The 15,225-nt window shown below is 49.8% G+C and overlaps 1 protein-coding gene across 1 annotated transcript; it reads left to right on the top strand.

The window, feature by feature from the left end:
* Nucleotides 1-2,268: 2,268 nt before the first annotated feature.
* Nucleotides 2,269-11,811, top strand: Gzmm (granzyme M). The gene is made up of 5 exons (XM_042697203.1): nt 2,269-2,339; nt 9,090-9,249; nt 10,436-10,574; nt 10,668-10,931; nt 11,552-11,811. Exons 1-5 carry the CDS (start codon nt 2,285-2,287, stop codon nt 11,723-11,725), a joined length of 792 nt encoding a protein of 263 aa, XP_042553137.1. The 5' UTR covers nt 2,269-2,284; the 3' UTR covers nt 11,726-11,811.
* Nucleotides 11,812-15,225: the final 3,414 nt, after the last annotated feature.

Below are 15,225 nucleotides of genomic sequence, written 5' to 3'. Positions count from 1 at the left end.
ACCCAGGCAGGAAAATCCGTGAAACTCTTATCTCCAATAAAACCACTAGAAAACTGGAAGTGGTGCTGTAGCTCAAGTGGTAGAGTGCTAGCCTTAAGCTGAAGAGCTGAGGGACAGTGCTCAGGCCCAGAGTTCAAGCCCCATGACTGACAAAAAAGATTCTCATGGAGGGCTAGGAAGGTGGCTCAGTGGTAGGGTGCTCGTCTTGCATGCATGAGGCCCTGGGTTCGATTCCTCAGTACCACATAAGCAGAAGAAGCCAGAAGTGGTCAAGCACTAGCTTTGAGCTGAAGAGCTCAGGGACAGTGCCCAGGCTCAGAGTTCAGGCCCCACAACTGACAAAAAAAAAAAGTCTCATGGACTTACCTGCCTGGTCTGGCTTTGAACCATGATTCTCAGATCTCAGCCTCCTGAGTAGCTAGCATGGGCACCCAGCTGACAGCTTTGCTTTTTTTTTCTTTTTGCTGGTCCTGAGGCTTGAACTTGGGGCCTGAACACTGTCCCTGACCCTATTTGTGCTCAAGCCTAGTACTCTACCACCTGGTTAATTGGAGGTAAGAATCTCATACTTTCCTTCCCAGGTGAGCTTTGAACTATGAACCTCAGATCTCAGCCTCCTGAGTAGCCAGAGTTGTAGGTTTGAGCCACCAGTATTGGGTGAATCCAAACATTCTCTTACCTAACTTCTGTGTGATTCTTGTATTGCTTAGGTTTTGTTGGCTGTCCCAATGATGGTATATTTACTTCCTTTCCTTCCCTTTCTTCCTTTCTTTCTTGGCTGGAACTCAGGGCCTGGGCACTGTCCCTGAGCTGCTTTTGCTTAAGGCTAGCACTGCTGTAGTCACAGCATCACTTCTGGCTTTTTCTGTTTATGTGGTACTGAGGAATCAAACCCAGGACTTCATGCAAGCTAGGCAAGCACTCTACCACTGAGCCACATTCCCAGCCCCCGTTTTTCTGTGTTTGTACATGCAGAGTATTCATCCTGGGAAAATAAGAAAGTTCTGGAAATGGATGATGGAGGTGGCTGCACAGCCTTGTGCAAAAGCTAAGCCTTTGAGCTTTATTTGTAAAAATGACTAAGAAGGTAAATGTATGTTCTCACAAGAAAAAAAGCTGAGATGGTGGTATAAGCCACCCAGCACTTAGGAGGCCAAGGCAGGAAGATTTGATTTCCTGCCAAATCGGGGTTACTACAATGTAACCTGTCTCAAAAGAAAAAAAAAAAAAAAAAGAGGGCCAGGCACAGTGGCTCATGCCTGTAATTCCAACCACTCAGAGGCAGAGATCTAGAAGATTATGGTTTGAGGGGGAAAAAGTAGGCTAGAGTCCTCACCTAAAAGCAGTAAAGCAAGCTAGGGCTAGGGGAGCAGCTCCAGTGGTAAAATTAGTAAAGTATAAAAAGAAAGCATGGGGTTGGGAATGTGGCTTAGTGGTAGAATGCTTGCTTAGTATGCATGAAGCCCTGGTTCAATTCCTCAGTACCACGTACACAGAAAAGCCCAGAAGTGATGATGTGGCTCAAGTGGTAGAGTGCTAGCCTTGAACTAAAAGAAGCTCAGGTACAGTGCCCAGATCCTGAGTTTAAGCCCCAATACTAGCAAAAAAACAAAGCATGTGTTAAAATGCCTAGCAAATGTGAGGGCCTGAGGTCAAATCCCAGAGTTGCTTTAAAAATGGTGCTGGGGGTGTAGTTCTGCAGCACAATTGTCTAGCACATACCAGGCCCCGGGTTCCAATCCCAGTGACCTCCCTCCTTCCCCAAGAAAAATCAAGTTATAGCTATGTACTAGTGGCTCATGCCTGTAATCCAACTACTCAGAAGGCTGAGATCTGAGAATTGAAGTTCGAAGCCAGCCTGGGCAGGAAAGTCTGTGAGACTCATCTCTAGTTAACCACCAGAAAACCAGAAGTGGTATTGTGGCTCAAAGTGGTAAAGTGCTAGCCTTGAGCAGAAGAACTCAGGGACAGCACCCAGGCCCTGAGTTCAAGCCCCATGAATGGTGTGCACATGCATACACACACACACACACACAAAGTCATACTAAATATCACACAATAGCACAGGATGGAGGATTTGGACCCATCAGATGGTAAATACTTAGGTAATTGTGAGACTGTGACCTTTTGTGGTTGATGAGGATTTTGTCACCAGAAGCAGTGAGCTGCTTATGAGTAAAATGAGCCAGCCATAGGTGGAGTTGTCGCCTGGTGTACAGGGTGGAGCTGTGAATGTCACTTGTGCCCACAGGATGAGGACAGGGGACACAAACCCTGCAGCAAGATGGAGGCTCGCTGGTTCCTGCTGCTGCTGCTCGTCTTGGGGGCACTGTGGGCAGGTGAGGGGGGAGCTGGGAGCAGGATGGGGAAACTGAGGCCTAGAGCTCAGGGTTGGAGGGAGGTGGTCTTGAATGGGAGAGCAGTAGATGTGGGAATCCTAGGTCTGAGTGAAGAAGTGGGAAATAAACCAGGCACCAGTGACCAGGCTTGCAATCCTAGCTACTCAGGAGGCTGAGATCTAAGGATCACAGTTTGAAGCCAGCATGGGCTGAAAAGTTCTTTAGAATTCTCTCCAATTAACCACCCAAAAGCCTTCTGGCTTTTAAGAGAATGTACAAGAAGCTCTTGTACACCGTTAACATTAAGAACAGGAGGGGTTGAAGGAGGAAAGTTTTGCTTGTACTTTTCCATTGCTTTGCTTCTTTTTTTTTTTTTTTTTTTGTGGTCGTGGAGCCTGAACTCTGGGCCTGGGCGCTGTCCCTCAGCTCTTCAGCTCAAGGCGAGCGCTCTACCACTTGAGCTACAGCGCCACTTCCCATTGCTTTGCTTCTTGAGCTAGGGTCTCAGTCTGCAGCCAAGGCTGGCCTTGAACTCCAGATCCTTCTGTTGTTCAACCTTCTGGTGATAGGATAACACTCAAGTACCACAGGCCTGACTCCAACTTGGTGCTTTACATTTTTTTGTGCCATCCACATAAAATACCTCATAGGAAAACAGCAGTGGGTTTTTTGTTCTTGTTTGGATTGGATTTTTCTATCAGTAATGAGGCTTGATTTCAGGGCCTTCATGCTCTTGCTCAGCTTGCTTGCTCACAGCTGGTATTCTACCAGTTGAGTCATACCTCCAATCAGGCACTTTGCTATTTTGGAGACAGTCTGAGGAAATTTTCTACCCAAGCTGGCTTTGAACCTAGATTCTCAGATCTCAGCTTCCTGAATAGCTAAGACTACAGGTGTGAGCTACAGGGTTCAGGGAGTGTTTTTGATATGTGGAGACAAACATGGGGTTTAGAAGCTGTGAACCAGGGCTGGGGGTTGTTTGTGACTCAAAGTGGTAGAGTGCCTGCCCAGCAAGTGTGAGGTCCCAAGTTCAAGTCCCAGTATTGCCCAAAAGGAAAAGTGCCTTATAGCTAAATAGGGATGACATCCAGACCATCAGCTACCATGACAAGAAACGTAAACTTTCTGACCATGTTAACTTGATTCTGGGCTTACAGAAATTATAGAGCATTGCCTAGTGAGCTCCTTTCACCCTCAGCTGAGGACATTTTACCACAGTGGCACTTGCCTGTGCGTGTGTGTGTCTGTGTGTGTGTCTGTCTGTCTGTGTCTGTCTCTGGGTCTTGTCTATTTTGAGCCACTTGAGAGTGAGCTATGGGAGCAAACTACACTCCTCAGTGCTACCATGTGTTTTTTTTTTTAATTATTGTGAGAATACCATACAGAGGAGTTAAAATTACATGGGCAATACCATGTGTTTTCTGAACCCCGACAATCGTGTGTGTGTGTGTGTGTGTGTGTGTGTGTGTCCCTCCCTCCCTCCTTTCTTCCATCCTTCCTTCCTTTCTTTCTTGGCTTGAACTCAGGGCCTGGACACTGTCCCTGAGCTGCTGCTTTTGTTCAAGGTTAGCACTTTACCACTTGAGCCACAGCACCACTTCCAGCTTTTTCTGTGTATATGGTACTGAGGAATTAAACCCAGGGCTTCAGGCATACTAGGCAAGCACTCTACCACTAAGCCATACTCCTAGCCTTTCTTTCATCAGTTGTAGCACTTAAACTCGGGGTCTGGGTGCTGTCCCTGAGTTTTTTCACTCAAGGATAGTGCTCTACTACTTCCAGCCCCCAAGGCCACTTCTGGTTTTCCAGTGGTTAATTGGAGATGAGTATCTACAGATTTTCCTGCCCCAGATGACTTTGAACCTCAATCCTCAGATCTCAACCTCCTAAGTAGCTGGGATTACAGGTGTGAGCCACCAGTGTAGCACCCAGCTATCTACTTATTTTTTATTTTGATTTATTTACTTATTTTTGATGGTGAGGTTTGAACTCAGAGTCTTGTTCTGGCTAGATAAGTATTCACTAAATCATACCCTAGACCCTTTTCTTGGCTTTGGTTATTTTTAGGTAGGATTTCATAGTTTTTGCCCAGATCATCTTAGACTTTGAACATCCTACTTCAACCTCCCTCATAGCTGGATTATAGCCATGAAGCGAGATGGAGTCTCGCTGAATTTTGCTTAGGCTGCCCTGGTACTACCATCATTCACATCTCTGTGCCAAATAGCTGGGATTAAAGGCATGAGTCTGCGTCAGGCCTCAGTGATCCTTTATAGGGAGAGAAGTTGCATAGTTCAGGGCTATAGCTATCACACTTTCTGTCTTCCCTTAGGTGTGGAAATGATGGGCCCTCCCTGCCTGAAGCCCTTTTGCTGCTTCCTTGGAGGGTTTTAGTCTGTGCCAGTGGCAGGATGTCGTGCCCTTACTGCCCAGGTGTCAAGGGTACCCACCAGCTCTGTCTGTCTGAAACTATAACTTGGCTGGTCACTAGTGCCTCACACCAGTAATCCTCACTACTCAGGAGGCTGCAATCTGAGGATCACAGTTCAAAGCCAGCCTAGGGAGGAAAGTCTGTGAGATTCATCTCTAATTTACCTCAAAAAAGCCACAAGTGGTGCTTTGGCTCAAATGGCAGAGTGCTATCCTTGAGTGAAAAACTCAGGGACAGAGCCTAGACCCTGAGTTCAGGCCCCAGGACCGGCACGCACGCACGCACGCGCACTTGGGCTAAAAACCCCACTGCTTTCCCTTTGCCTTGAGGAGAAACATTGACCTGCAGGGTCCTCTTGTGCTCCGTGGCTCTCCCACAGCTGCTGTCTGGGGGTGACGCAGCTGTCCTGTTCATCGCTGATGGAGGGGAAGCTGAGGCTCAAGGAATAAAGAAAACTGCCAAGGCTGGGCCCGGGTGTTCACACCTTGGAATCCCAGCCACTTACGAGGCCGAGATCTCAGGATTTCAATCCAAAGACATCCTAGGCAGAAATCCATAAGACTTTTCTTTTTTTTTTTTTGTCCAAGACCAGAATCAAACTGGGTGTTTTCTGCTTTGGCTCTTTATTTATTTATTTATTTTGGGTCCGGTCATAGGGCTTGAACTTTGGGCCTGGGCACTGTCCCTCAGCTCTTCAGCTCAATGCTAGTGCTCTACCACTTAAGCCACAGCGCCACTTCCGGCTTTTTTCTTTTTGCTTACATGGTGCTGAGGAATCAAACCCAGGACCTCAGGCATGCAAGGCAAGCTCTCTACCACTGAGCTGCCTTCCGAGCCCCTGCTTTTGCTCTTTGGTTAACACTCTACCTGGTGCAGTATACCTCCAACACACCCTCCCCAGTTTTTTCGTGGGGCTTGAATTCAGGACCTGGACACTGTCTCTGAGATCCTCTGCTCAAAGCTAGTACTCTACCACTTGAGCCAGTGGTGGTTCATTGGAGATAAGGGTCTCAGGGAGGGCTGGGAAGGTGGCTCAGTGGTAGAGTGCTTGCCTTGCATGCATGAGGCCCTGGGTTCAATTCCTCAGCACCACATAAGCAAAAAGGAAAAAAAGCTGGAAGTGGCGCTGTGGCTCAAGTGGTAGGGCGCTAGCCTTGAGCTGAAGAGATGAGGGACAGGGCCTAGGCCCAGAGTTCAGGCCCCAGCTTTTTTTTCCTTTTTGCTTATGTGGTGCTGAGGAATCGAACCCAGGGCCTCATGCAAGCAAGGCAAGCACTCTACCACTGACCCACCTTCCCAGCCCTCCATGAGTCTCTTATCTCCAATGAACCACCAGAAAACTGAAAATGGCATTGTGGCTCAAGTGGTAGAGCGCTCACCTTGAGCTGAGCAGCTCAGGAACAGAGTTCTTAAGAGTGCTCGCTTCGGCCGCACATACACTAAAACATGATGAGAAATCAGGAAGGTTTTTCAGCTGATTCTCATGATCCGTTTTTATCAATTCCTTAAATGATTGTTTTAAAATAATTTTAGCTAGGCCAAGTGCTGGTGGCTAACGCATATCTCAGGAGAATGAACTATATCTAGGTTCAAAGCTAGCCCGGGCCAGAAAGTCTGAGACTCTTATCACCAGTTAACTTCCAAAAGGCCAGAGGTGGCGCAGTGGCTCAAGTGGTAGAGCACGTCCCTTGAGCAAAAAGGCTCAGGGACAATGCACAGGCCTGAGTTTAAACCCTAGGACCAACACACACACACTAAAAAAATTAAATCTACAGTTGTGATAGGCTTATGGAGAAATAATTCACATGCTATACAATTCACACATCCAGTTTACAAGTCTTATTTTTAGTGCTTCTCTAATTCTAGAACATTTTATGATATACACACACACACAAACATTCCTATCCCATGAGACCGTATATCAACAGAATAAACCAGACAAGAGGCACTTGCTTGCTGCCCAGGAGGCATAGGTAAGACAGTCATGGTCTGAGGCAAGAGAAATGCAGGCTGAAGCCAGAGGATCAGGGTCAGAGGCTGGCCCTGGGAGCCAAGCAAGAGACTCCATCTAAAATTAACTAATGGACCAAGGCCTGAAGGCATAACTTAGGCAATTTTAAGGCTGTGAGTTCAAACCCCATCTCCTCTCCAGCCCTGAAACCTACAAATTTACTGGTCACTGGATTCATCTGTTCCAGATGTTTCCTGCCAAGGAAGCCCCACATTGCCGGGCTCTCTGTGTCTGCTGCTCTCACTGAGCATTGAGTCCTCAGAGTCCTTTTGCATTATAACATCAGTCACAGCCTTGCTCTTGTTCAGGGCTGTGTGATGTTCCAACGTGGACGGAGTGTGCTATGTGCTTCATGTCTATGGAGGGACACTGCAGATTATCGTGACGCATGCCACTGTGCACCAGGCTGTTCAGGTGTCCTTGTGGATAAAGCACTGTGTCTTTTGGGCACAACTACAGGGCCAGAATCTCTGGGTGTTTGGCACCCACTACCTATGACTGACTTTGTTTATATTGCTCGTATTAGGGTCTCTTGCTTGTTCAACTGGCACTTAGCCACTTGAGTCGCACCTCCAGCATAACTTTTTGCTGGTTAATTAGACATGAGTGGGTTACCCTCACACCTGTAATTCTAGTTATTCCGGAGGCTGAGATCTAAGGATTGCAGTTCAAAGCCAGCCTGGGCAGGAAAGTGTGAGATTCTTATGTCCAATGAACCATTAGAAAACTGGAAGTAGCACTGTGGCTCAAAGTGGTAGGGCACTAGGCTTGAGCTGAAGAGCTCAGGGACAGCGCCCAGGCCCAGAGTTCAAGCCCCATGACCACCACCAACAACAAAAAAGGAGTGGGTTACCCAGCTTCTACCTGCTTGACCTTGAACTGAGATCCTCTGAATCCCAGCTTCCTGATAGCTAGGATTATATATCAGACCTATTGGTGCTAGATTATGATGGATATAATTGTGTGTGTGTACACACGTGTGTGCGCATATCCATGCACAAGTCCATGTACCTGTACTGAGGTATAAACTCGTGGTCTCAAGCTCTCCCTTTTTTGCTCAAAGTTGGTGTTCTACTACTTGAGCCAAACCTCCACATCTGACTTTTTGTGGTGGTTAATTGGAGACAAAATTCTCATGGCTGGGCACTGGTGGCTCATGCCTGTAATTCTAGCTACTCAGGAGGCTGAGATCTGAGGATCACGGTTGAAAGCCAGCCCAGGCAGGAAAGTTCGTGAGACTCTTTTTTTTTTTTTTGGCGGGGGGGGGGGAGGGCGGGGTCCGGTTGTGGGGCCTGAACTCTGGGCCTGGGTGTTGTCCCTCAGCTCTTCAGCTCAAGGCCAGCACTCTACCACTTGAGTCACAGTGCCACTTTCGGCTTTTTTCTTTTTGCTTATGTGGTGCTGAGGAATCAAACCCAGGGCCTCATGCATGCAAGGCAAGCGCTCTACCACTGAGCCACCTTCCCAGCCCCTCATGAGACTCTATCTCCAATGAACCACCAAAAAATTGGAAGTGGTGCTGAGGCTTACGTGGTCGAGTACTTGCCTTGAGCTGAAGAGCTCAGGAACAGCACCCAGGCCCAGAGTTCAAGCCCTATGAAGGTGGCTTAGTGGTAGAGTGCTTGCCTTGCATGCATGGGGCCCTAGGTTTGATTCCTCAGCACCACAGAAGCAGAAAAAGCCAGAAGTGGGGCTGTGGCTCAAGTGGTAGAGTGCTAGCCATGAGCTGAATAGCTGAGGGACAGCGCCCAGACCCGAGTTCAGGCCCCATGACCACCAAAAAAAAAAAAAGGTCTCATGGACTTTGCTGCCCGGGCTGGCTTTGAACCTGGATCCTCAGATCTCAATCTCCTGAGTAGCTAGGATGATAGGCATGAGCCTTTTTTTTTCTTTCTGTCAGTTGCAGGGCTTCAACTCAGGGCCTGGGCACTGTCCCTGAGCTTTTCTGCTCAAAGATAGTGCTCTACACTTGAAGCACAGCTCCACTTCAGCCTTTTTGGTGGTTGTTTGGAGACGAGACTCACAGACTTTCTGTTCGGGCTGGCTTCAGACCGTGATCCTCTGATCTCAGTCTCCTGAGTAGGTAGGATTACCAGCGTGAGCCACCAGTGCTCAGCATGATTGATGTTTTAAACCTCACCAGTGGCTGCTGAGCAGAGGATAGGACTTAGAATGGGGAGCAGGTCAAAGATGGAGGCCCTAGGGAGCCCTGGGGGCTTGCTTATGATGACAGCTCAGTAGGATTCAGGGTCTCTGAGTGGAGTGGGCACATGAGCCCTCACTGGGCCTACCTGTTCTCCTTCCCCAGCTAGCGATTCACTGGAGACCAAAATCATTGGAGGTCATGAAGTCACCCCCCACTCACGTCCCTACATGGCTTCACTGCAGAAAGCTGGCTCACACCTATGTGGGGGGGTCCTGGTGGACCGCCAGTGGGTGCTGACCGCAGCCCACTGTCTGAGAGCGCCGTGAGTACTCCCTCCTCTCTGTCCCCAGGTGCTCCATTCTCCATTCCTCCCGGACGGCTGATCCTGAGGGATTTGGTTCCTACCTTGGGGATGGCTGAGGCTGGGGGCGCAGAGGGGCTCCATGCGCTGGCCTTCTTCCAACTAGAAACATAGAAATTTGTGTTCCCTGTGGTCACCAGAATAATATGGCCTGCCAGAGGGGCAGAGCCAACATCAGAGGAAACTGAGTCTCTGACATCATCAAAGAGCTACTAAAGAGAAGCTAGGTACCGTGGCTCACACCTGTAATCTTAGCTACTCAGGAGACAGATCTCAAGATTGTGATTTGAAACCAGCCCAAGCAGAAAAGTCTGTGAGACTCTTATCTCCAATTAGCCAGCCAAGTGATAAAATACAAGTTTTGACTAAAAAAAAAGGTGGGTGGCTATAATCCTACCTACTCAGGAGGCTGAGATGTGAGGATCACAGTTCAAAGCCAGCCTGGGCAAGAAAGGCCAGGAAACTCTTATCTCCAATTAACCACTGAAAGTGGTGCTGTGGTTTAAGTGGCAGAGCACTCACCTTGAGCTGAAGAGCTGAGGGATAGGGCCCAGGCCCAGAGTTCAAGCCCCACAACCAACAACAACAACAAAAGAATCTCACAGACTTTTCTTCCTGGACTGGCTTTGAACCACCGTCCTCAGATGTACCTAGAATAACCAGTGTGAGCCACCCCCACCTGGCCTGGTCTATCCATTTTTTTCTTTTTGTTTTGTCGGTGGTGGGGCTTGAACTCTGGGCTTGGGAGCTATCTCTGCGCTCTTCAGCCCAAGGAGAGTGCTCTACCGCTTGAGCCACAGCGCCACTTCTGGTTTTCTGGTGGTTTATTGGAGATAAGAATTTCACGGACTTTCCTGCCCAGGCTGGCTTTGAACCGTGATCCTTAGATCTCAGCCTCCTCAGTAGCTAGGATTACAGGCATGAGCCACCGGCGCCCAGCCTCTTTTTTTTTTTTTTTGGCCAGACCTGGGGCTTGGGGCCTGGGCACTGCCACAGCACCACTTCCAGCTTTTTCTATTTATGTGGTACTGAAGAATCGAACCCAGAGCTTCATGCATGCTAAGCAAGAACTCTACCACTAAGCCACATTCCCAGCCTGGGGTGGGGAGTGGGGATGTCTGTCCCTTTGATTCTGCTCCATCCACAGGATACAGCTGCTGAGGCTGGTTCTGGGCCTCCATGGCCTCCACGATCGCCATGACCCCGGCCTCACCTTCCACATCAAGGCCGCTGTCAGGCACCCAGGCTTCAAGCCGAATCTGGAGAATGACCTCATGCTGCTGAAGGTGTGTGGATGGAGGGGGCTGAGGGCCTGCCATGGGGACCCCGTCTGGCCCCGCCCCACCCCGCACATTACTGCCCCTCCTGTCCTGCCACAGCTGGATGGAAAGGTGAAACCCAGCAGGACCATCCAGCCCCTGGCGGTGGCCAGAAGGCGCCGTGCCATACCAGCAGGCACAAAGTGCAGCGTAGCTGGCTGGGGAGTGACCCACCCCACTGGGCGCCTGGCCCTCAGGCTGCAGGAGCTAGATGTCCGTGTGCTGCATGCCAAGATGTGTAACAACAGCCGCTTCTGGAATGGAAACATCACCCACCACATGCTCTGCCTGGCTGCTGACGCCAAGGACCAGGCCCCCTGCAAGGTTCTGAGTGGTGGGCATTCGGGGCAGCCCAGGCTGGCAGGGTTGCCTGGCTAGAGTCCCAGCTGAGCCCAGCCCAAGACCAGACCCTGAGTCTCATTCCTTAGGGAGTCCAAGAGGGCAAGACGTAACAAGAATACATTAAAACACTGGGACCTAGCTGGGCACTGGCGGCTCACACCTGTAATCCTAGCTATTCAGGAGGCTGAGATCTGAGGATTATGGTTTGAAGCCAGTCCAGGCAGAAAAGTCTGGGTGACTTATCTGTAATCACCGAAAAGCTAGAAGTGGAACTGTGGCTCAAACAGTAGCATACTACTCTTGAATGAAAAAGCCAAGTGACAGTGAAGAGCCTTGAGTTTAAGTTCCAGTTCTGGCCCCCCAAAAATTAACCAAACCAAAAACAAAACCTTTGAGGCACAAGTCACCTAGGGTCTCACCCTCAGGAAACAGCAAAAACCCCAATGTGAACTCTAGTACCATAGAATAGACAATCTGCAAATGCCCTGGGGTGAGGAGGAGCAGAAAATACCATCAGCTTACAAAGGAAGAAAGGAAAAGGGAAGAGACTCAGCTGTCTCCTTAGACACAGAGGCTGACCTGAATTGTGTTGATTTCCACAGGGTGACTCAGGTGGGCCGGTCATATGTGACAAAGGCCAGGTGGATGGAATTCTGTCCTTCAGCTCCAAGACCTGCATCAATGTTTTTAGGCCCCCTGTGGCCACTGCCGTGTCCCCCTATGTGCCCTGGATCAGGAAGATCATCGGCCGCTGGTCACCCCAGCCTCTAGTTTGATACTCAGGGCGATGGGAAGGTCGGGCATGGGACATGGGACGGGGCTAGGTATCTTGGAGGGCCAATAAATGGTGACTGAAGAAGAATATCTGAGTCTGGAGCTAACTGACGTGGCCCATCTGTGGCCCATCCCAGTGTCCTTGTTAAATGGTTGACAAGGTCCCTCTCATGGTGACCCAGCTGTGCAGGTCCCAGAAAGGGGAAGGAAGAGGGCACTAGCTGGCACAAGGAGCTGCTAGGTGGGCAGGGGACATAGTTGTCATCAGCTACTGAGCCAGGTGAGGACGCTGGCACTCATAAGGAAAAGGACCAGAATGTCCTTCAAGTTTCTGTTAGTGCCCATCCTGGAGCTTGAACTGAGGGCTTTGTCTTTAGCTCTTTTGCTCAAGGCTAGTGCTCTATCACTTGAACCACAGCGCCACTTTTGGTTTTCTGGTGGTTCATTGGAGATAAGAGTCTCCGGGACTTTCCTTCCCCAGGCTGGCTTTGAACTGCGATCCTCAGATCTCAGCCTCCTGAGTAGCCAGGATGACAGGCGTGAGACACCAGTGTCCTGCTTCAGTACAATCAGTACAATCCAGAGTGGCGCAGCCAGCTCTAATTCTAGAACACTCCATCACTCCAAAAGCAGCCTATTTCCAGGCAGCAATGGCTCACGCCTGTCATCCTCACTACTCAGGAGGCAGAGATCTGAGGACTGTAGTTCAAAGCCAGCTTCATTCGACAAAAAAGTCCCTAAGACTTTTTTTTTTCAGTCATGGGGCTTGAACTCTGTGCTTGGGCGCTGTCCCTCAGCTCTTCAGCTCAAGGCTAGCGCTCTACCACTTGAGCCATAGCCCCACTTCCGGCTTTTTCTGCTTATGTGGTAACAAGGAATCAAACCCAGGGCCTCATGCATGCAGGGCAAGCACTCTACCACTGAGCCACCTTCCCAGCCCTCTGTAAGACTCATCTCCATAGCTGGAAGTGGTACTGTGGCTCAAGTGGTAGAGCACTAGCCTTGAGTGAAAAAGCTCAGAGACAGCTCAGGCCCTGAGTTCTAGTCTTAGGACCCAGTGTGCCTGTGTGCACACATTCAGGCACACTCCCAGAAGCAGCTTTTCAGAGCTACTCCCAAGTCTGAAGTCTTCAGAATAAGAAGCTGGAAGTATGCCAAAGCCATGTCAAAGATCAAAATTACCACAATGTAATTTAAACATCTTAATTGGCTTTATTTTGCCTTCTGTACTTTGTTCCAGAGACCCAGGTCTGGCCCCAAGCGGCTTCCTTCCAGGTTCAGGGAGGCCCGCCCTTCCTCTCCCAGCACTGGAAGCTCCTGGTAATTTAGGACAAGTGTTCCAAAGGTCCCACCATGAAAAGCCAGCTTTAGAGACAGAGGAGTTTATAAAGCAGCCATGGCTGGACACAGTGGCTCAAGCCTGCAATCTTGGCTACTCAGGAGACTGAGATCTGAGGATCACAGTTCAAAGCCAGCCCTGACAGCAAAGTCCATGAGACTCTATCTCCAGTTAACCACCAGCAAACCAGAAGCAGAGCTGTGGCCCAAGTGGTAGGACATCAGCCTAGAACACAGGGATAGCACATTAGCTCCAGGACTGGCACAAACAAAACCAAAAACCATATATTGACCACCTATAGTTTTTATTACATGAATGTGTGTTTGAGGTGTCAGATTCTCATCTCCTACACTTTATCTGGAAGTGGCATGTCCTGAGCTCCCAGTGGGAAAAATAGCCCATTGTGGAATCTGGCCGCATAACCCTGGAATTCACAATCTTCCTTCCTCAGCCCCTGCATGCTGGAATTACAGGCGTGTACTACCATGCCCAGCCTCACGTCACCTTTTCCACACACTCATCCTTCCACAGTCATTTGGACCCTTTGTACCTCCTGCCATTATACACAGTCATAGTTTTTACTGCCTCTTTCTGAAGTGCAAGCCCAAGAGGTGTTTGTGGACAAACATGGAGTTCCCAGCTCTGTGCTTGCTCTGGAGAGCAGCAAGAGGTCCCTTGAAGTCCTCTTAGTAAGGCCTGGTTAGAGAAGGAAGCAGCCAGCAGGGCTGGGGCCACTGGCTCCCCTATTCCCCAGCAGGGTCCTAGGAAAGCTCCAGCTGGGTACAGAGGAGTGAAGGCGCGGGCCTGGAATGGGAAAGTAGTTTATCTGGCTGTGTGGTCTTCTCAGCTGCTCCTGGGGCCCAGGATGGTGCCCACCCAACTCGAGTGAGCCAGCTGGAGCCCTGGGGCTGAGAGACAGTATGGCTGGGCTGGGCTAGGCCACAACCCTGGACTGTGTACAAGACTCTCCTGCCAGGGGGGTTTTCAGTTTTGTTTTGATTTGTTTTGGTGCTGGTCCTGGGGCTTGAACTCAGGGCCTATGTGCTATCCCTGAGCTTTATGTATTTATTTTTGGTTGGTCATGGGGCTTGAACTCTGGGCCTGGGCGCTGTCCCTCAGCTCTTCCGCTCAAGACTAGCGCTCTACCACTTGAGCCACGGGGCCACTCCGGTTTTCTCAGTGGTTTATTGGGGATAAGAGTCTCATGGACTTTCTAGCCCAGACTGGCTTTGAAACATGATCCTTAGATCTCAGCCTCCTGAGTAGCTAGGATTACAGGCATAAGCCACTGGCGCCTGGCCCTGAGCTGTATTTTTGCTTAAGGCTAGCCCTCTACCACTTGAGTCACAACCCCACTTCCAGCATTTTTGGTGGTTACTGGAGATAACAGTTTCTCTGACTTTCTTGCTTCAAGCCATAATCCTCCGATCTCAGCCTCCTGGGTAGCTAGAATTACATCATGAGTCACCAGTGTCTTGTTTTTTGTTTTTGAGGCAGGTGGAGACGCTGGGAGCTCAACCCCAGAGGCAGAGGCCCTGGCCCCAGGTCTCAGGTACACTGAGCTCCAGGAAAGTCCCTCCTGCCTCTCAGCGTTGAGTGTCTCCGGGCTTGTGGCTGTTTCACCCCATGTGTACCTCAACCATCTCCCTGTGTGGAGACACTGCTCTTGCATTAGGATTCACCTTCCACCCCTCCTGAGCTCACCATGTCTGCATAAGCGCCATCTCCACCTATAGTCCTGGCTTGAAATTCTCAGGATACCTGAAACTAGGTAGACCCCACTCACCTAGGAGAGGCACAAACACTGGACACCAGGCTCGGCTCCTCAGCCCCATACCACATACCAGGCCGAGCTATGAAGAAGATGAAGGCAGACTGGAACCTGGGCTACCCCATCATGAAGAAGAAGTCCAGAAAGGCCAAAATGGGGGCTGTGGGAGAATCTGGCCCACAGTGAGGTCAGAAGGCCCGGGCTGTGGGCACCTTCGCCTCTGCATCTCTTTCTGATACTGGAGGGACCCAAGCACCAGAGGGTTTGGGCACAGGGTTGGAGCTCGCAATGCCTGTCATTGACTTCTAAGTTGTTCTGAAGAAAAGTGGAAATGAGAGAGGCAGATAGATAAGACCAACACTCAGAGCCTAGCACCTGTGGCTCCTGTCTGT

This window comes from Dipodomys spectabilis, unplaced genomic scaffold (genome assembly GCF_019054845.1).
Source record: "Dipodomys spectabilis isolate Male_0828 unplaced genomic scaffold, ASM1905484v1 ptg000215l, whole genome shotgun sequence".
Lineage (NCBI taxonomy): Eukaryota > Metazoa > Chordata > Mammalia > Rodentia > Heteromyidae > Dipodomys > Dipodomys spectabilis.
This window is presented reverse-complemented; position numbering and strand designations above follow the sequence as displayed.

Coding starts and splice junctions, on each gene's coding strand:
- Gzmm (XM_042697203.1), top strand. CDS start 2,285: ATGGAGGCTCGCTGGTTCCTGCTGCTGCTGCTCGTCTTGGGGGCACTG. Junction 2,340..9,089: donor CTTGGGGGCACTGTGGGCAG/GTGAGGGGGGAG, acceptor CTCCTTCCCCAG/CTAGCGATTCACTGGAGACC. Junction 10,575..10,667: donor ATGACCTCATGCTGCTGAAG/GTGTGTGGATGG, acceptor GTCCTGCCACAG/CTGGATGGAAAGGTGAAACC.